General features: G+C 39.6%; 1 protein-coding gene across 2 annotated transcripts in view; it reads right to left on the bottom strand.

Annotated features, from left to right (window-relative positions):
* The window catches only part of CLNS1A (chloride nucleotide-sensitive channel 1A), a 30,032-nt gene extending 12,474 nt beyond the window's left edge, over positions 1-17,558 (bottom strand). The window contains exons 1-5 of one of the 2 annotated variants that reach the window (XM_064576873.1): positions 17,312-17,543; positions 11,471-11,607; positions 5,545-5,646; positions 4,768-4,875; positions 3,478-3,651 (exon numbers count right to left, since the gene is read on the bottom strand). In XM_064576873.1, coding sequence (XP_064432943.1) covers positions 3,478-3,651; positions 4,768-4,875; positions 5,545-5,646; positions 11,471-11,607; positions 17,312-17,436 — 646 coding nt within the window. In that variant the 5' untranslated portion in view covers positions 17,437-17,543. Of the gene's footprint in view, positions 1-3,477; positions 3,652-4,767; positions 4,876-5,544; positions 5,647-11,470; positions 11,608-17,311 lie in introns of both variants that reach the window. The other variant, XM_064576874.1, reaches the window with a different exon arrangement.
* Positions 17,559-20,425: the final 2,867 nt, after the last annotated feature.

Here is a 20,425-nt window from a genome sequence, read left to right as displayed (position 1 = left end):
TGATGAACATGGATGCAAAAATTCTCACCAAAATACGAGCCAATAGGATCCAACAGTACATTAAAAGGATTATTCACCACGACCAAGTGGGATTTATTCCTGGGCTGCAAGGTTGGTTCAACATCCACAAATCAATCAATGTGATACATTAATAAAACAAGAACAAGAATCATATGATCCTCTCAATAGATGCAGAAAAAGCATTTGACAAAGTACAGCATCCTTTCTGGATCAAAACTCTTCAGAGTATAGGGATCGAGGGTCCATACCTCAACATCATAAAAGCCATCTATGAAAAACCCACAGCAAATATCATTCTCGATGGGGAAAAACTGAGAGCTTTCTCCCTAAGGTCAGGAACGCGGCAGGGATGTCCACTATCACCACTGCTATTCAACATAGTATTAGAAGTCCTAGCCACAGCAATCAGACAACAAAAAGAAATCAAAGGCATCCGAATTGGCAAAGAAGAAGTCAAACTCTCACTCTTTGCAGATGATATGATTCTTTCTGTGGAAAACCCAAAAGACTCCACCCCAAAACTGCTAGAACTCGTACAGGAATTCAGTAAAGTGGCAGGATATAAAATCAATGCACAGAAACTATGGCATTCCTATACACCAACAAGACAGAAGAAAGAGAAATTAAGGAGTTGATCCCATTTACAACTGAACCCAAAACCGTAAGATACCTAGGAATAAATCTAACCAAAGAGGCAAAGAATGTGTACTCAGAAACATATAAAATACTCATGAAAGAAATTGAGAAAGACACAAAGAAATGGAAAAACGTTCCATGCTCATGGATTGGAAGAACAAATATTGTGAAGATGTCAATACTACCTAGAGCAATCTACACATTCACTACAACCCCCATCAAAATACCATCCACTTTTTTCAAAGAAATGGAACAAATAATCCTAAAATTTGTATGGAACCAGAAAAGACCCCACACAGCCAAGGAAATGTTGAAAAAGAAAAAGCAAAGCTGGTGGCGTCACAATTCCAGACTTCAAGCTCTATTACAAAGCTGTCATCATCAAGACAGTATGGAACTGGCACAAAAACAGACACATAGATCAATGGAACAGAATAGAGAGCCCAGAAATGGACCCTCAACTCTATGGTCAACTTTGACAAAGCAGGAAAGAATGTCCAATGGCAAAAAGAGTCTCTTCCACAAATGGTGTTGAGAAAATTGGACAGCCACATGCAAAAGAATGAAATTGGACCATTTCCTTACACCACACACAAAAATAGACTCAAAATGGTTGAAAGTGAGACAGAAGTCCATCAAAATCCTAGAGGAGAACATAGGCAGCAACCTCTTTGACCTCAGCCGCAGCAACTTCCTCCTAGAAACATCACCAAAGGCAAGGGAAGCAAGGGCAAAAATGAACTAGTGGGACTTCATCAAGATAAAAAGCTTTTGCACAGCAAAAGAAACAGTCAACAAAACCAAAAGACAACCAACAGAATGGGAGAAGATATTTGCAAATGACATATCAGATAAAGGGCTAGTATCCAAAATCTATAAAGAACTTTTCAAATTCAACACCCGAAGAACAAATGATCCAATCAAGTAATGGGCAGAAGACGTGAACAGACAATTTTCCCAAAGAAGACATCCAAATGGCCAACAGACACATGATAAAGTGCTCAACATCGCTCGGCATCAGGGAAATCCAAATCAAAACCTCAATGAGATATCACCTCACACCAGTCAGAATGGCTAAAATTAACAAGTCAGGAAACGACAGATGTTGGCGAGGATGCGGAGAAAGGGGAACTCTCCTACACTGTTGGTGGGAATGCAAGCTGGTGCAGCCACTCTGGAAAACAGTACAGCAGTTCCTCAAAAAGTTGAAAATAGAGCTACCATACGATTCGCAATTGCACTACTGGATATTTACCCCAAAGATACAAATGTAGGGATGAGAAGGGGTACGTGCACCCCAATGTCTACAGCAGCAATGTCCACGATAGACAAACTGTGGAAAGAACCAAGATGTCCATCAACAGATGAATGGATAAAGAAAATGTGGTATATATATACAGTGGAATATTATGCAGTCATCAAAAGGAATGAGATCTTGCCATTTGCAACAATATGGCTGGAACTGGAGGGTGTTACGCTGAGCGAAATAAGTCAATCAGAGAAAGACATGTATTATATGACCTCACTGATATGAGGAATTCTTAATCTCAGGAAACAAAGTGAGTGCTGTGAACTGTGCAAGACTGTTGAATCACAGACCTGTACCTCTGAAACAAAAAATACAATATATGTTTAAAAAAAAGAAGAAGAAGGGGGCGCCTGGGTGGCTCAGTTGGTTAAGCGACTGCCTTCGGCTCAGGTCATGATCCTGGAGTCCCGGGATCGAGTCCCGCATCGGGCTACCTGCTCAGCAGGGAGTCTGCTTCTCCCTCTCCCGCTCCCTCCTCTTGTGCTCTTTCTCTCTCACTCTCTCTCTCAAATAAATAAATAAAATCTTTAAAAAAAAAAAAAGAAGAAGAAGAAGATAGCAGGAGGGGAAGAATGAAGAGGGGGAAATCGGAGGGGGAGAAGAACCATAAGAGACGATGGACTCTGAAAAACAAACTGAGGGTTCTATAGGGGAAGGGGGTGGGAGGTTGGGTTAGCCTGGTGATGGGTATTAAAGAGGGCATGTTCTGCATGGAGCACTGGGTGTTGTACACAAACAATGAATCATGGAACACTACATCAAAAACTAATGATGTAATGTATGGTGATTAACATAATAAGAAAATTTTTTTAAAAAATAAAATTAAAAAAAAAAGGGAAGTAAAGGCTGAGTCAAAAGAATACTTCAACATTCTGATTGAAATAGGATACTCAGAAAAGCAAACCAGTCTTATAGGGGACATATTTACAAAGAAGCCTACAGAGTGGAGACAAAGGAAGCAAATTCGAAAGCCACTTGTTTAAGGTCCAGAAGTGTGTCACAAAACAAGAACCCAAGTTTCTTGAATGCTGTCTAGCCCTTTTAATCAACTGATTATCCTAGTTTTACATATAATCATGTAGGAATTCATTTTAAAAATAAAAACAGCAGCATAGATACACACACACACACACATATACACATAAGCAAACAAACAAAAAGACTGGAAAGATAGGCAATAGAAAAATTAAGAGGTCTTCCAATTATAATTACACTTGATTTTTCATTTCTTCTTTGCCTGTGCCCATTTAAAAAATTTTTGATTGTGAACACACTATTTTTGTAGTTGAGGGAAAGAAGTAAAAAAAACCAAAAACAAAGTTTCATGAGAATTCCCATTCTATATAATTCTACATTTGCTTCCTACACTGTAAGTTAATTCTGAGATTTCTCTGTCTTAAGAGTTTCCAAAAGAACATACATACATATCTATGTATATGTATCTATCTCCATAACTTTCCTTGTTACCCAAGGACCATCTGACTGCTCACACTGAAAGAAAGGATACTCACCTTCATAATCTCTTACTGAATCTTCTGTCCGGACTCCAGCCATGTTATATTGGCTGCTCACAGACTGAGAAAGCATTCCTTCTAATCTCTCCAGTGTGGCTTGGCCTTCTGCTGTTAAATGGGATAATCCTTCTTCATAGGTATAAAATGTAGGGATGTCTCCCTGTCCTTGTTCTAAACAAATAAAATGCTTTTAAGCTATTATAAAGCAATTAGAAAAACATGGATAATCAATAATGCATTTACTGAAGATAAGGTACAGTTTAAAAAGGCTTCCAGGAAAATATTTTTCAATATTCATTTAATACACAGATGTAGGTCATCTGTTAAAAATAAAGACAGAAAGAAAATGTCTCTATCCTCTAGAAAGAGAAGGGATTCCAAAAGATAATGACCCAGTAAACAGCAATTCTCAAAAAATCAAATGTCCAGGGACTAGAAGGAAAAGAGGGTGTACCTAAGGCCAGGAAGTCTTATGTTATCCCAAGCTGGGAATTTTATAGGTGAGTGCAAATTAATTTGATACTAACTTGTACTGATTTTTTTTTGGATTAAAATACATGCTCCTTTTAAAAACTCAGAAATTCTGGAAAATATAAAAAGGATAAAAAAATAAAATCATTCAAAAATCTCAGCGGAAATGAGAACGTATTTAGATATATGAAGGAGAATTCCAGAACCGAATTTGTCTCAGGCCAGGAAGTAGGTACATATGGAGGAAAGGACTTTGGACAGCCAGATCAGTGGACATGAGAGCAGTGGGAAGAAGAAAAGAGAAGAGCAGGCACCTCAAGTTACAAGACTCTACCAGGCTAGTGACAGTATTTTGGTCTGGGGGAGGCAAAGAGAAATAATCTTAGACAAATGAAGTATGGTTCTGGGGGGAGAAAATGACTTTGGTAGTGAGTTGTCTGAAGGATTATGTTAAGTAAAGATGTAGATGATAAAGATTTCAAGTGGTGGAGGGAGAAGGCTTTGTTCTCTGGGAGGAGCTGCATTAACTTAAAAGATTCTCCCAACCACCCACTTTCTCATCTATTGTTTTCTTCCCTTCCATTTATCTCTATCCATTTTCTGCTCCCAATAATATCTACTTTTTACCTTCAAGCTTGGAAAGTCCCAACTATTTTTCCAGTTTGGCTTAGACATGAATTGTGCCATTCACTTTTATTAATAACCACACTATGAGTATTTAATAGAGATATAAAGAACTATAATCCCATACCCTTAGTACAAATAAGTGCTTAAAATGAAACATACACACATTTAAAAAAAATCCGTGTCACTAACCATGTGCTTCCACATCATATTCTTCTCCATCATAATCATCTGAATCTTCATCCTCAGGATCAGGATGCAAAGCCTGGCATTCACACATTGCAGTGAACATTGCCTCCACTGAACAAGGAAGTTAAATTGTAATGAACATTCTTTTCTGGCCAGTGTAGAGTAAAAATTTAATAATATAACCACCAGTACAAATAAATTCAATGAGTAGACAAGAAATATACCAGAGCACACTATTTACAAAACGGGCTAAATTCCAAGGAGAATCAATCTTGAGAAGTACTTGATGGCAATGGACAAGTCACAAAATAGTAATAGTTCATTTTAAGAGCGATCTCTTCATGCCTGGCTGGATTTTCTGAGAAAAAGAGAGTCTTGGTCAGACTGCTGGTATCAGGGCAGAGCCCCTTTAAGTGGATAGGACTCTTTTCTAGCTATCCTGGCATCTTCCACTTTGGAACTGCCATGACCCTTGCCGTCTATCTGGTAAGATTCAAAGTCAACAGCATCAAGTCAATAAAAATAACCAGATCTCTTCATTCACAAACACACCAAATAACATAGTGTCTCCTATACTCTCACCACATTGACAATCTTTGATATTAATAGGTATCTGGTCCTCAACGATATGACAGATGTTAGAATGAAGAAAAAGCAATGGGACAGAAGGTAATGAGGGTAACAGTAAAAGTGTGTGTGTGTGTGTGTGTGTGTGTGTGTGTATGGGGGTGGGATGCTTGGTACGTAAAGGGAAAAGAATCAATTCTATAGAATACTCACATGCTGATTTATCACTAGGCACAAATCTGAATTCAGCAATAGGTTCAACATCATCATCACTGTCTTCTTCTTCTTCTTCAGCAACAGATTCTTTTGATTCCTCTAGAAAGGGAATAAAAAGAACTTTTTAAATGTTTTTTGTTTTGGAAAAAAAGAAGCCTAAAATAATTTCATAAAGGATGCTTATTGATGTATCTAAATAGTGCAACACAGTTTTTACTTCAAATTATAAGAACATGGTTATTTTAGAGCTAAAAAAGACTGTGGACTTTCACTGAGCCCTAGGGATTCCAAGCCCCCTTCAAAGTCATGGTGGGGGTGAGGAAACCCAAACAGGCCTCTAACAAGTACAGTTCCACTGTCATCTGTCTCTCTTACCTTTTACCATGAAACAAAGGGTTCAGTAGCAGTTTGTAAACCGCTGATGTGATTTATCACCAATTTACAGATGAGAAAACTAAGGCCCATAAAAGTTAGCAAACCCAACAGATAAATTACCAAAGTGTGTAGGCAAGAAAAAAATACAAATGTTCAATGAAGAGAACTAGCACAGTGGAAGCAGGAACTACTACAACTATTCTGGAGGTGTGCATATCCTACTATGCAGCAATTCCTCATCTATGTATTTATTATGTACACAAGGAGTTTATACATAAATGTTTACTGAAGTACTTGCGAAAATTTTAAAAATTAATGTTAATTTAAAAAAAAGGAAACATGTATTGTAACCCGATCATATTATGTTTTATAGACAGCAGTTAAAAAGGAACAAATATTTATATGTATCAAAACTCATAGATTAAAAAATGTAACTGAGTGAAAAAACTAATTGCAGAATATATATAAATAGGGGTGCCTGGGTGGCTCAGTCATTGGGCGTCTGCCTTCGGCTCAGGTCGTGATCCCAGGGTCCTGGGATCGAGCCCTGCATCGGGCTCCCTGCTCAGCAGGAAGCCTGCTTCTCCCTCTCCCACTACCCCTGCTTGTGTTCCTGCTGTCGCTATCTCTCTCTCTGCCAAATAAATAAATAAAATCTTTAAAAAAAAAAAAGAATATATATGAATAATACCACTTACATATTAAAAGTTTAACACAAAACAAAACCATTATATTGCTTATGGATTTATACATATTCAGTAAAAATCTAAAAGTTTAGATGGGAAGGACACATACCGCCTTTAGGATAATGTTTAACTTGGGAGATAAAATATGAAACAAAATGGGAAAGGTACGAAAAGGATTAACAGTACTGATACAGTCTTATTTGTTTTTTTTAAAGATTTATTTATTTGTTTTAGAAAGAGAGAGCGAGCGAGCAGGGAGAAGAGACAGAGGGAGAGAGACAGAAAGAATCTCAAGCAGACTCCCCGCTGAGCGCAGAGCCAGACACACGGCTCGATCTGAGGACCCTCAGATCATGACCTGAGCAGAAATCAAGAGTCGGACACTTAACTGAGCTACCCAGGCACCCCCAGTTTTACTTCTTTAAAAACCAGAGTAACTATGAAAAAAAGTTAGAATTTATGCTAGATCATGAATAATGAAAATTTTTTATTACTCTCTGTACTTTTCACTGTTTGAATTATTCCATAATTTTAAAAAACCAGGTCGGGCACCTGGCTGACTCAGTTGGAAGAGGACACTGACTCCTGATCTCGGGATTTTAAGTTTGAGCCCCACACTGGATGTACAGATTACATAAAAAATAAAATCTTTAGGGGTGCCTGGCTGGCTCAGTCAGTAGAGAATGAGACTCCTGCTCTTAGAGTTCTAAATTCAAGTCCTTGGGTGCAGTGATTACTTAAAAATAAAATCTTAGAGCACTGTGAATTGTATAAGACTTTGAATCACAGACCTGTATCTCTGAAACAAATAATACATTATATGTTAAGAAAGAAGAAGAAGAAAACAGGAGGGGAAGAATGAAGGGGGGAAATCGGAGGGGGAGATGAACCATGAGAGACAATGGACTCTGAGAAACAAACTGAGGGTTCTAGAGGGGAGTGGGGTGGGGGGATGGGTTAGCCTGGTGATGTGTATTAAAGGGGACATGTACTAAATGGGGCACTCGGTGTTATACGCAAACAATGAATCATGGAACACATCAAAAACTAATGATGTAATGTATGGTGATTAACATAATAAAAAAAAAGTCAAAAAGAGAAAAAATTACTGATGTGTGGTATGAACCCTGGTGCGGGGATTTGTTTAAAAACTCCTCCAGGTCAGTGTCCTGTGCAACCAGGGTTGAAAAGCACCACTTTAGAGCATTGCTCCTCAGACCATTTGTGGGGAAGCACCAGTTGTTTCTTATTTCCAAAAGTATCAAAATACAAATAAAAATAAATTACTAGAAAAATGAAAACACATACAAAAAAAATAATAATAAATAAATAAATAAAATCTTAGGGGTGCCTGGGTGGCTCAGTCGTTAAGCGTCTGCTTTCGGCTCAGGTCATGATCTCAGGGTCCTGGGACCGGGTCCCGCATGGGGCTCCCTGCTCAGCAGGAAGCCTGCTTCTCCCTCTCCCACTCCCCCTGCTTGTGTTCCCTCTCTTGCTGTGTCTCTGTCAAATAAATAAATAAAATCTTTAAAAAAAAAAATCTTAAAGAAAAAAAAATCTTTAAAAAATAAAAAGTATAAAAAATTTAAAAACCAGGTCAACAAAATACTTAAATAGACTCTCAAAACATGTTCAAACTAATAATCTTAAAAATATAAATTAAGGGTGTTATATGCAACTAATAAATCACTAAATTCTACCCCTGAAACTAATAATACGCTATATGTTAACTAAACTGAATTTAAATTAAAAAAACACATAAAAATATAAATTAAATGTTGTTTAGCATATTAAAGTTACCATTTAAAAAAATTTTAATTCTCCATGCAGATGAAAATAAGGCAGAAAGGTTCTTATACTATTACTGAAAGTGTAAATTGATATACACTTTCTGGAAAGCAATTTGACAATATACGTTAAGAGCTTTAAAAGTACTACCTTTAAAGCAGCAATTCTACTCATAGGAATCAATTATAGGGGGTATCTAAATGCTTTTTTTTTTCTCTAAGTCATACAAGCTGAATATAGAATGAAAAACTACAGATAAACAAAAAAGGAAAAAATTTTAAATGCCCAGTATTAACAATTTTAAATCACAGATTTCATAGGACTTTTTCTGTCCTGTTGCTGTTATATGGTTACATTGTTATACTGTCCTCTGTAAACAAGTGAAATAATACAAAAATACTGCAGAATTCTAAAATAACTCTGAACAGTTGAATTGAATACATTATAGTATTACCAAACTTTTTCAGTGTTTTAAAAAACAAAATGGTATCATATTAGAACTATTATTCTATAACTGAATAAACATCACTTTTTTTTTTTTAAGATTTTATTTATTTATTTGAGAGAGAGAGAATGAGAGAGAGCAAGTACATGAGAGGGGGGAGGGTCAGAGGGAGAAGCAGACTCCCCGCCGAGCAGGGAGCCCGATGCGGGACTTGATCCAGGGACTCCAGGATCCTGACCTGAGCCGAAGGCAGTCGCTTAACCAACTGAGCCACCCAGGCGCCCTGAACATCACTTTTTATATTATAAAAGTTAATACATGCTGGTATAAAAATAATTGAAAGAGTGTAGATGTAGTCCAAGGAAAAAGGAAGTCCCTACCACTCTAGTTCCCCTCCCTAGAAGTAACAATTATAACAATCTGTTTTTTACCTCAGGAATCTACCTTAAGGCAAGAAATATAAATGCAATACAGTATTTTTGCAAGTAAGAAAAAAACACAACCATGACCAACACTCATTATCTCATGCTAGATCATAGTATCTGCCGTATTTCCAGTCTCTAAACCTTTCTAAATTTTCAACAGTGGGAGTAAGTTTTTAGTTATTTTAAAAATAATCTAATATCTTCAACTATAAGCTGAAAGTCCACTTTAATAAGGTTTATGGAGGTTCCAAAGAGAAACAAACATCTGAAGCTTGGAGAATCAGGATGAGAGGAACAAAGGCTGGGAAAACAGGATCCAAGCACATGTAACTTATGAGAAGAGTTGAATCCCACATAAACGGAACTGGAGAAGTACTACATAAATGTGACCCAGGAGGATTCTACTTTTTAGTAAGAAGTGAAGTCTGACTTAGTTTAGTAAGAAAGGATTAATCACAGCCCCATTAATTTCAAGAAAATAATCATATAGAGGAAACATTTAAAATACCTATCCCAAACCTACTGAATCCTTACTGCCTAGTTTGGGACTCCTGGTATTTGCATTTTTAACAAGCTCCCCAGGTGTTTCTACTGTGCAGCCAGGTTTAAGAACTAAAGAGTACTACAATCCCCTCATTTTTCTGGATGAAACTGAGGCTCAGAGAGACGAAAATAACTTGCTTACCAAGTTAATGACAGTCTCATCCAATGTGTTTTTCTCTTTAGCTAGCTTTATTGAAGCCCTGCCTCTCTAACCTAATTTTTTGACATACACCTGACATACACCTTTGCCCAGAGCTAATGCTCTCCACTATCTATGGGCATTTCACACCAGGATTTGGAAATGATTGGCAAGGTCACCTCTGAGTCTTTGCAATTCTATGAATGAATGGCTTAAACTAAACATGAAATAATAATAATCTCGGTTATAAAATCAGAGTTGCACCTACTTGGAAAGTGAACTTTGTGCCCAATACCTCCTCATTTGGAAGTCTTACTACAACCCAAGGTCAACAGCTTTTTCTTTTCCTTACCCTCTCTTTCAAATTTCATTAGAAATCTTTGCACTTTTTCCAATGGCAAGTGTTTGAAATCTTATAACAAAAATATTTTCAGATAGCTGAATCAGGCAGGGCTGATGAGACAGGGCTTGCCAAAAGCCCTAAAAGTTATTAGATAATTAACATCACACTAAGTATAAGTGGTCATGTTATATGTGAAATCATATTAAAATCCTAAATTGGAGGAGCAATAGCTTAACAGGTAAATTCATGGAACTGTCTCTTACACACTATTTCAGAGAAAGGCCACCCATTATTTTAAAAGCACAAGTTCAGTAAAAGTGTAACAAATTGTCCTTTCAGTCACAAAGTCCTGCATTTCTACAAAAGTTGAGCATATTAAACTAACACAATATAGGAAAAACTTCTCATCTAGTCACGCTTACAAAAATTAAACACAAGTTTTAATTTTGTGCCTAACTTCTCATTTGGAATTCCTACAACCCATTGTCAACAACCCCCAAAATGGATTTTTCTTCTCTTTCTTACCCCTTCTTTTATCACTTTCACTAGATTTTTATGAATCTTTCAAATTATTTCAATAGCAAAAAACTTGGGAATCTTGTATCACAGGGTTTCTCAACCTTGGCACTACTGACGTTTGGACTGGGTAATTCCTGATTGTGGGAGGCTGTCCTGTGCCTTGTGGGATGTTAAGTAGCATCTCTGGCCTCTAACTACTAGATGCCACCAGCACTCTATGCCCCTTCCAGTCATGACAATAGAAATGTCATTGCCTAAAGGGGGGGACACAACACTGTCCCCCACTGAGAACCACTTTTCTAATAAAACGAAACAAAACAACAGGTTCTACACTAAACTCTTGGAAGCACAAAGTATACTGATCCAAGCTTCTAAGGGTGCCAAATATAAATGCCTCTACAAAAAGAATAAACAATTCAATGCAAGAGGAAAAAGTAGAAATATAAATCCACAATAACTGAATAATTCTAAGTGCAAATATATAGAGAAAGTAAAAAGCAGTGTCCAAATTATTTTACTGAGTTGAAATTTTGCTTAATAAACCGTTATCCAAAAGGTCAATGGCTTGAATATTACTTTATGATCAAAGACTGCTTTTTAAATATATGATATTTAATATTCCACCAAAGGAAGCTCAAGATTAAATTACATCATACATACCTCCAAATCTGGCATTCACCATAACATACAAATGCTCTCGTGGATAGGCATTTAAGTCCCTGGACACTGCATGCAAGCTAATCGTGGGGTATTCCAGTGAGAATCCTAATCCAGAGCCATCTAACCAAGACAGGCGGCTGAAAAACATGTGTAAAGTAGATTATTTTAAGAAATTAAATCCTAATTTAATCCTAAAGTTTATAAAGGTTCAGCTTGGACACTTTTATGCATGTGAATAAATTCAAGCTTAGTGTTTAGAAATATTCCTAAAATAATAAAATTCAGCAGCAGGAAATGACTTTCTTGATTCTGTTCTCTTCTCCTCTAGCTAAAAATTCAAAAAAATTTGAAATGCATTTTTTTTTTTTTTAAGTCACATGTGTTTCCATGCCTTCCATGCTGGTTCTTATTTAGAATGTCTTCAGGTGCCTTGCTTTTGCAATTCCTCAACTGGTTAAGTCCCAGCTCCTCCCTGAGTCCTCCCTCCAATTACTCCAGTCCATAATAATCTCTTCTTTTTCTGAACTGCACTTATGCGCAGTAATAGGCCATTTAGCACTTAACTCTGTGGTAATGAATCTCATATGTACCCTGACAGAATATGAGCTACTTGACAGAACCTGTCATATTCCTTTATTTCACATTCTTCAAAACCACTAGCATTAGTGCTCAGCATGTAAGTGTGCAATAGATGCTTGGGAGTCACTAATTTCTCCACAAGTCCTACACTAAATGACATACACATGAAATGGCTGTAATCATACTTACCACAAGTTAGACAATATTTATCCCATTGAAAGACTTTATGAGCCTTTCACTTATTCTGCAGCTTTAAAAGAAAGCCACAAATAAAGTCTAGTTTTCCTTCAAAAGTGGCCAAATGCAAATATTTTATTGGTATAATAAAGGAAACATATCACCAAAACCAGTATGTTGAGTTTTGATTAAAGGCTGGCTAACTTTTTGGCAATACTTCACCCATCTGGAACTGTACCACTTAGCAGGAAAAAAAAAGTAGCAAAAAGATCCTTAAGAGACCACACACAAAAAAATGTTAATGGGATAAAAGTTAATGCAATATAGTGGCTGCATAGGGCTGGAGAGAAAGAGATTGACTGCTAATGCGTGCCGGTTTCTTTTGGGGTGATGAAAATATTCTAGGGCGCCTGGGTGGCTCAGTTGGTTAAGCGACTGCCTTCGGCTCAGGTCATAAACCCGGAGACCCGGGATCGAGTCCCGCATCGGGCTCCCTGCTCAGCGGGGAGTCTGCTTCTCCCTCTGACCCTACCCCCTCTTGTGCTCTCTCTCTCTCAAATAAATAAAATAAAATCTTTTAAAAAATATATTCTAAAATCAATTGTGATGGTTGCACAGCTCTGTGAATAGACTAACGACCACTGAATTGTATACTATGTGAATTATCTCAATAAACTTTTATTAAAAAAAGAAATTAATGTAATAACACCCCCATATCATTCTACTTTTTACACAATTTTACCAAGCCTGGTTGTCTCATTTCTAACCAAGCAAAAACAAATACAGTAATGAACCTAGGACTCTCTTGGGTAAGAAAAATGGCAGCCCAGCAGTCTGAGATCATTCACATTCAATGTAAGGGGAGGTTGAACTTGACACCTCAGTCCCCCTAAAGGAAATTCATGTCTGAGAACACAATTAAGTGTATATAATACATGACCCTCACTTATCAAAAGCAAAGGCAGAATTAGATTGTGGTGAAAATGTGTACAACTCTGTAAATACACTAAAATGCAATGACTTGTACACTGAAGAAAGCAAAAACAAGAAAAGATGCACTGTCATTTGCAAGGATTTCCCTTCAACATGTTTATTAAAAACAGAAAAAGAAAACCTGGGAGGCTTAAAGTGATAAATCTTAAGAAGCTTAAAGAGGTAAAAGCTCTAGAAATGATTTTCCAGAATGATTCATCCCATTAGTTCCAAAGAAATAGATTTTATTATTGTAATTAGATGGTGTGTGCTGTATGTGCCTTTCCTGTCCACTGCTTTCTTAATGTGGAGATGAAATAGTCCTCACATATCCACGAAATATTGCTAGTCCTTTACTAAAACTCTATTATTTTAAGCAAATAAACTCCCTTTTCTCATCTCAAAAATGCCCCAGCATCATCACAATTCAGAAAGTAATAGCCCAAATTTGGGTGTCCAAAATGATTTCAAATATACAGAGCCACAAAACTTTAATGACTCAATTAGAAGATGGAAAAACTGAAATATAAAATGGACTCAGTGCCTATCAAATTATGGTCTTTATTTTTTTTAAAGATTTATTTATTTATCTGAGACACCTGGGGGGGCGGGGAGAAGAGAATCCCCAGTAGACTCCCTGCTGAGCTCGATCAGGCTCGATCTCTTAACCCCAAGATCGTGACCTAAGCCGAAATCAAATCAAGAGTCTGGCGCTTAACCAACTGAGCTACCAACGTGCCCCTATGGTCTTTAAAAAGCACATAATAATTGCTCTGTAGTTCCTTATACATGGACATGGATATGCACTCTACAGAACAGAAGCAAGTTCCACTCAAAAGCAACATTTACTCTGATTGCTATGTTCTTATTCATTTTTCACATATTCTAGAAGAAAAGCCCTCCCAAACCAAAATATCTAATTAACTATACCCAACCCAAAGAAGCCATGAGTCACAAAAGGGAAAAACAATTAGACAGTAATACAAAGGAACGTTTTGCTAATTTCTAATGCTTTTGAACAAGTATGATCATTATACCTTATTCCTGGCATGAGGTGAAAAACAGGATAGAAAGAGAAAAGTTTTGAATTTGAGTTGGCTTAACTATTTGGTTTAAAATTAACTTTGGCTTAAGATATAATTTAATTACCCTCTTTATCCATTTCACATGAGCTATTTTGAATGATTCATGCCTCTGATCCGTTCCTTACCTGAGTAACAAAGTCAACTCCCTGTGAAAACTCAACTTTAAAAATAAGCCTGAGAGTTCTGTATCTCTCGACACACATCTGAGAAACCACCAAAATTAAATCAGACCCTCTCTCTCTTTGCCTAAAATCCTAAAATAATTTTCTCAAAGCCCTTGGGCAATAAGCCAAACTCATGGAGCATAGCTCTCTCCTTTTCCAGCTTTATTATTTTTCCACTCTTTTCCCCTCATTCCCTCAGATGAATATGGTGTATTATATATTCTGGCACAAACTAAATATTGTTTCTCACCCTTGCCTCTGAGCATCCTGTCTCTTCGAAACAGAATGTTCCCCCTCAGCCCCACCTCATTCACCTGGCTGTTAATACTCATTTGTCATATCCTCTAGGAAACCTTCCTAGTTTGTTGAGGCCTTGATTCTATCAAGACCTGGAAATGCTTGGGGGAAAGAAAAGTGGAAAGAGACCAAGGATGTAATGCTAACAGAGTAAAGGGTGATGAATATAGCTGTCCATGGTACTCATAATATTCTATTCTTTTTTTTTTTTTAAAGATTTTATTTATTTATTTGACAGAGAGAGACAGCGAGAGCGGGAACACAAGCAGGGGGAGTGGAGAGGGAGAAGCAGGCTTCCCACAGAGCAGGGAACCCGACACGGGGCTCGATCCCAGGACCCTGGGATCATGACCTGCGCCGAAGGCAGACGCTTAACGACTGAGCCACCCAGGTGCCCCATAATATTCTATTCTTAACCTAGATGGTGGACGTACAAGGGTTGGTTTAATTATAATTCTTTAAATCATCCATATATAATGTATATTCATTCCTTTTTGTATGTATATTTTACAAAAATATTTTCTTAAAGAAGGTAAGAGATTTCTCAGTGAAAAGTTGACGAAATTTTTTTTTTAAACATATAAGACCTTACAAGGAGTTTGTATTTCTTCAGTGTGATAACTGTATTGTGATTATACAGAACAATGTCCTTGTTCTTAGGAGATTTTTGCTAAAGTATTTATGGATGAAGGGACATGTCTGCAACTCTCAAACAGCTCAGAAAAAAGATAACTGTGGTAAAATGTTAACAACTGATGAATCTTTGTGTGTATTAATTAACAACACTTGAGATTTTTCTTTAGGTTTGAAGTTTTTCAAAATGAAAAGACAAACATAGGGCCTTGTCTTCCTTCCCCAAACAGTAGTTGTATTTTAGAAAGAGTCAATATATAGAGAAGCGATGGAGAAAAAGGGATGGTGTAGGGATTAATAATCTATCTGTGCTGCACTCTCCACCACTTAGAAGAAATTGCTCTCCCAAAATCATTAAAGATCTCCTTGTCATTACCCAACAGATGCTTTTCAGATTTTGACTGCTTCTCCCTCTTGTCTGTTCTCAAGTCTCTTCTTCCATAACCTACCTCTTACTGTAGATATATGCCTTGGTCCTCTTCTCTTCTGGGGTATCTAACCTATCCCGCATGAGTATATGCTAACCTTTATACTAATGATTTCCTAATCTCTATCTTTAATTCCACTCTTCCAAGATACACACTCTTGTGTCCAATTAATCACATATGTCCAGACCAATATCTGCACCTCACCCCCAACTTGCTTTTCCTCCCATCTGTTTTTCCTATCTCAGTCATTGGTCAAAAGCCTAAGCTTTGGGCGCCTGGGTGGCTCAGTCGTTGAGTGTCTGCCTTCGGCTCAGGTCATGATCCCAGGGTCCTGGGATCAAGTCCCACATCGGGCTCCTTGCTCGGCAGGAAGCCTGCTTCTCCCTCTCCCACTCCCCCTGCTTGTGTTCCTGCTCTCGCTATCTCTCTGTCAAATAAATAAAAATCTTAAAAAAAAAAAAAAAAAAGCCTAAGTTTTGCTCAATGTTTAGATTTCCCTCAAACAAAGGGTTCTTTACATTTTTTTTGTGCCCTCTGTGGTAGGCAAAAATTTGCCTCCCCCAGGACCTTCAAACCCTCCCTCCCCCGTGTCAAGCCTGTGAATATATTGTCACATGGCAAGAGAAAACCTGTATATGCAATTAAGGTCACTAATCAGTTAACAGAATGGGGAGATCATCCCGGATATTCTGTGTGGGTCCAATGGAATCACATGAGCTCTTAAAAGGAGAGAAATTTCCCTGACTGTAGACAAAAGCAGTCAGACAAATTTCAAGGAAGGGAAGGATTCAGTGTGTCACTGTGGGCATGATGATGACTGGAACCATGTGTCAAGGAAATAGGGACCTCAGTCCTACAACTACGATATTTGAGACACGTCTGTCTTACTGTAAAAGTACAGCGCTTCAGGCGGCCAAATAAAAGGGCGATTCCTTCTAGGAATGGAAATGGGAGTCAAAAATGGGAAACGAGAAATGGGAGTCTCGTCCCTCTGGATATGACCTCAGCTTGCGTGGGGTTGAGGATGTTCCTCTCCCCATCCACACCTACAGAAGAAAAGCCATACTTCTTAACCAAACTTTTAAAATCCTCCACAGTCCGCTCTAAACTTACATATTTTGCCCAGGGCAACACCTCCCGCACCTTTTTACAGGAAAGAGAGGCACATCGATGATTCTCAGGGGCTGGAAACTCAAAACCTTAAAACGAAACCTTGAGTAAAGAGCGACGCACGCACCAGACGTCGGGAAAACAGGCAGGTAAAAAGCATCATCAATAAGAGAACTCCGCGTGAAGAGAAAGAGGAAGACTCGGGAGGAGAGGACACCACAGCAATCGAGTCTTCGCCCCGGCAGAAGCCTCCCCGAGGCGACCCGGAGCACGCGCGCTCAGCCTGCAGCAGCCCCCGAGACCGCGGTCTCGCCCCCGGCCCGCCACTCAGCCCGCGCGGGCGGCACGAAGGCGGCGCGCAGGAAGCCGGCACTGGCAAACGGGAACCCAGCTTACCTCTCAGCGATGTAAAGTGTGCCGGTGCCGAGGCCCTTGCCGTTCAGCACAGCCTCGGTCTCCGGCTGCTGCTGCCGGAGCCCCTCAGCCGAGCCGGGCGGCGGGAAACTTTTGAGGAAGCTCATTGCAGCAGCTAGCGCGGAGACACAGGCCAGGAGGGAGCTGAAACACGGCGACTCCAGCTGCAAGCCTCGCCCCGCCCCGGAAGCGGTGGCAATCACCCCGGAAGAGCAACTTGGTCCGCACCGGAATTTGAGCCCCATCCACCATAGAGACGAGTCGTTTGGGGGCGAGCCCCGGAGGCCTGACCGGACCCGGCCGCGTTGGTCACGTGACTCCTCTCTCCGGGCCCCTCCTCCTCGCCGTTTCTAAGGCTCCGCGCTTGAGATAACTGAACTTTTCTCTCCGACGTCCTACTGCTGGGTCGTCACAGCAACCCTGTGAGAGAGGAGGCGCAAGGAATGTGCCTTTCTACAAAAGAGGAGACAGAGGCCTGAGCCTTGGACAGGAATCAAAGACCGCGCTCCTCCAGAGGTCGGAGGTCTAGTGGGTTCAGGGCTCTTCTAGCCTGCGCGGGCCTCAGCCCGGCCCGTCCACATCCCAGCTTAACGGCGTGCCTCCGCCATCAGTCTAGGTCCAGACGCTGCCCCGCTGCGGCAGCCGCGTATCCCCGCGCCTCAGGCGGGCAAACGAGCCCAAAGAGGTAATGAGCTCTGGGTGAAGAGTTGGCTATGTCAGGGAGGACGTGGAGCGCTGAAAGCAAAGAATTAGTCCATCAGATTTGGAACCCGTGCTTGCTTGCTTTGTTGGGCACTGAAGAGCGAAGTAATCAGAGCAATGAAAGCTTTCATCAGGAAATAATTGGTAAAGGTAACCGAGTGTTCCGTGCCAGGCACTGTTCCAGGCCCTTTACCGGCATTATTTCTTCATTTCCTCTTTATGCCAATTACATGAGAAATTTATTATTGATCCAGTTTTACAGATGGAAAGCCTGAGGCATTAACTGAAGAGCGAGAGTTTAGCCTTGAGAGACCTAGTGGAATTCAAGTCAGTCAGTTTCTAGGCCAAATTTTCTTGCCTGTGAAATCAGCATGATCATACCTATTGCTGTAGCACTGTTGAGGCTGGATGACTGGACATGTGGAGTGGCTGTATTTCTGTCTGCTGAAGAGAGGAGTGTTAGATTTTTTGTTTTTGTTTTTTATCTAGGATTCGTTTGTTGGTAGCGAGACTGGAGGAGGGCACGCTGAGCAGGGAGAGTATTAGGAAGTTGTTGCCACAGTGTAGGTGAGAGAGCGGCAGTGAGAATGGAAACAGAAGAGGCTGGAGCTCTTACAAAGGTAAAATCCTCAGAGACTGAGAGAAAGAAGGGGGTGAAAATGCTAATGAGGATGGATGAAGAGAGAGAAGTCAAGGATGATTCCCAGGCTAAGTGATTGAGTGGATGCTGGCTCATTTCTCCAAGATGGAGAATTCGGGAGGAGCTTTGAGAGCAGCTGACAATCTGATATGAGAAATGCAGAGCTTCAAGGTTCCATGGGACAGCTACATGTGGTTGGCTGTTCAGTAAAGCAGCCAGTGCTTTGTTCAGAAATGGACTCCCCCAAATCATGCAGAGAGAAAATAGGCTAAAACCTGTATAATAATTTCATATCAACTTGACATAGTTTTCATAGTGTCTTTGTAAAAAATGCTTGTCTAATGGCAAAACATTTTATTCAAGTTTATAACTGAAGAAAGGGGATCTTGGCTATGACAAAGAGTTCTTCACCTGTTACAGTGACAGGCTCAGAGGAGGCATTTAAGCAAATGTATGTCAGAGCAAAAAGGCCTATCACTAAGAATTTAAAGAAGGGCAGGATTTGCTCCTTTGCCTCCTATGTAAATCCCAACGAGTGATAGTAAGGCATAATAGGTCTCACGAATGCATAGTGTTTTACTTTTCAAAAGAATGCTTTTCTCACCCGTTAGCTCCTTTGATCTTTATAATAATTCTGTAAGTAGGCAGGGTGGCTGTTATTATGCCCACTGTACAGATAAGAAAACTGAAATCAGAGAAAGTAAGTGATTTGCTGCTGGCTACATTACTAGTACTCAGCTAGAAATTAAATTCCTTCCTTTTTATGTCAAGTTCAGTGTTTTCACTACAAACCACCACCTCTTACAACTAGTTAGCAGAGAGGTATAAAGATGTCCTGCCTTTTGGTGATAGTAAGAATTGAGCTTCCTGTATATCCATTCTTACTAGGATCATACTCCTGATAGTCCTCTTAAGACTCTTGAAGATGAGGGGCACCTGGGTGGCTCAGTCGTTAAGCATCTGCCTTTGGCTCAGGTCATGATCCCGGGGTCTTGGGATCGAGTCCCACATCGGGCTCCCTGCTCAGCAGGAAGCCTGCTTCTCCCTCTCCCACTCCCCCTGCTTGTGTTTCCTCTCTCGCTGTCTCTCTCTCTCTGTCAAATAAATAAATAAAATCTTAAAAAAAAAAAAAAAAAAAAAGACTCTTGAAGGTAAGTGATAGAGTTGAAAGAAGAACTGGTGAAAACCATGTACCAGGACTAGATAGACCCTGAGATTCCCAGCCTTCCATACTGACATCTGACATATTGTGGCTGACAACTGGGACCTCTGTGGGAACTATCAGCTGGAATACCTTTCCATAGCCTCTCCATGTGGCCTGAGCTTCCACACAGCATGGCAGCTGGGTTTTGAAGGTGAGTATCCCAAAAGAGAGACTGATAGAAACTGCTCTTCTAACCTAGCCTTGGAAGTTACAGACTGTGACCACAAGTAGGATCTGCTGGGTTTTTCTTTTTCTTTTTTTTTAATGAACCTTGTAGTATTATATGCCATGAAATGCCTGCAGCCCTGGCTGCCACCTTGACTACAGCTTTGGGAGAGACTTTGAGGCAGAGGCACTCAGCTAAATGGCCCAGATTGATGACCCACAGAAACTGTGAGATAATACTTACTATTTTTTTTTTTTTTTAAGATTTTGTTTATTTATTTGAGAGAGAGAGAACACATGAGAGGGGATAGGGTCAGAGGACGAAGCAGACTCCCTGCTAAGCAGGGAGCCCGATGCGGGACTCGATCCAGGGACTCCAGGATCA

Source organism: Mirounga angustirostris, unplaced genomic scaffold, assembly GCF_029215605.1.
Source record: "Mirounga angustirostris isolate CCGP_5_RB_7025 unplaced genomic scaffold, mMirAng1.0.hap1 SCAF_13, whole genome shotgun sequence".
Classification (NCBI taxonomy): Eukaryota; Metazoa; Chordata; class Mammalia; order Carnivora; family Phocidae; genus Mirounga; species Mirounga angustirostris.
Note: the sequence above shows the minus strand (reverse complement) of the source record. Positions and strands in the feature narration are given on the sequence as shown.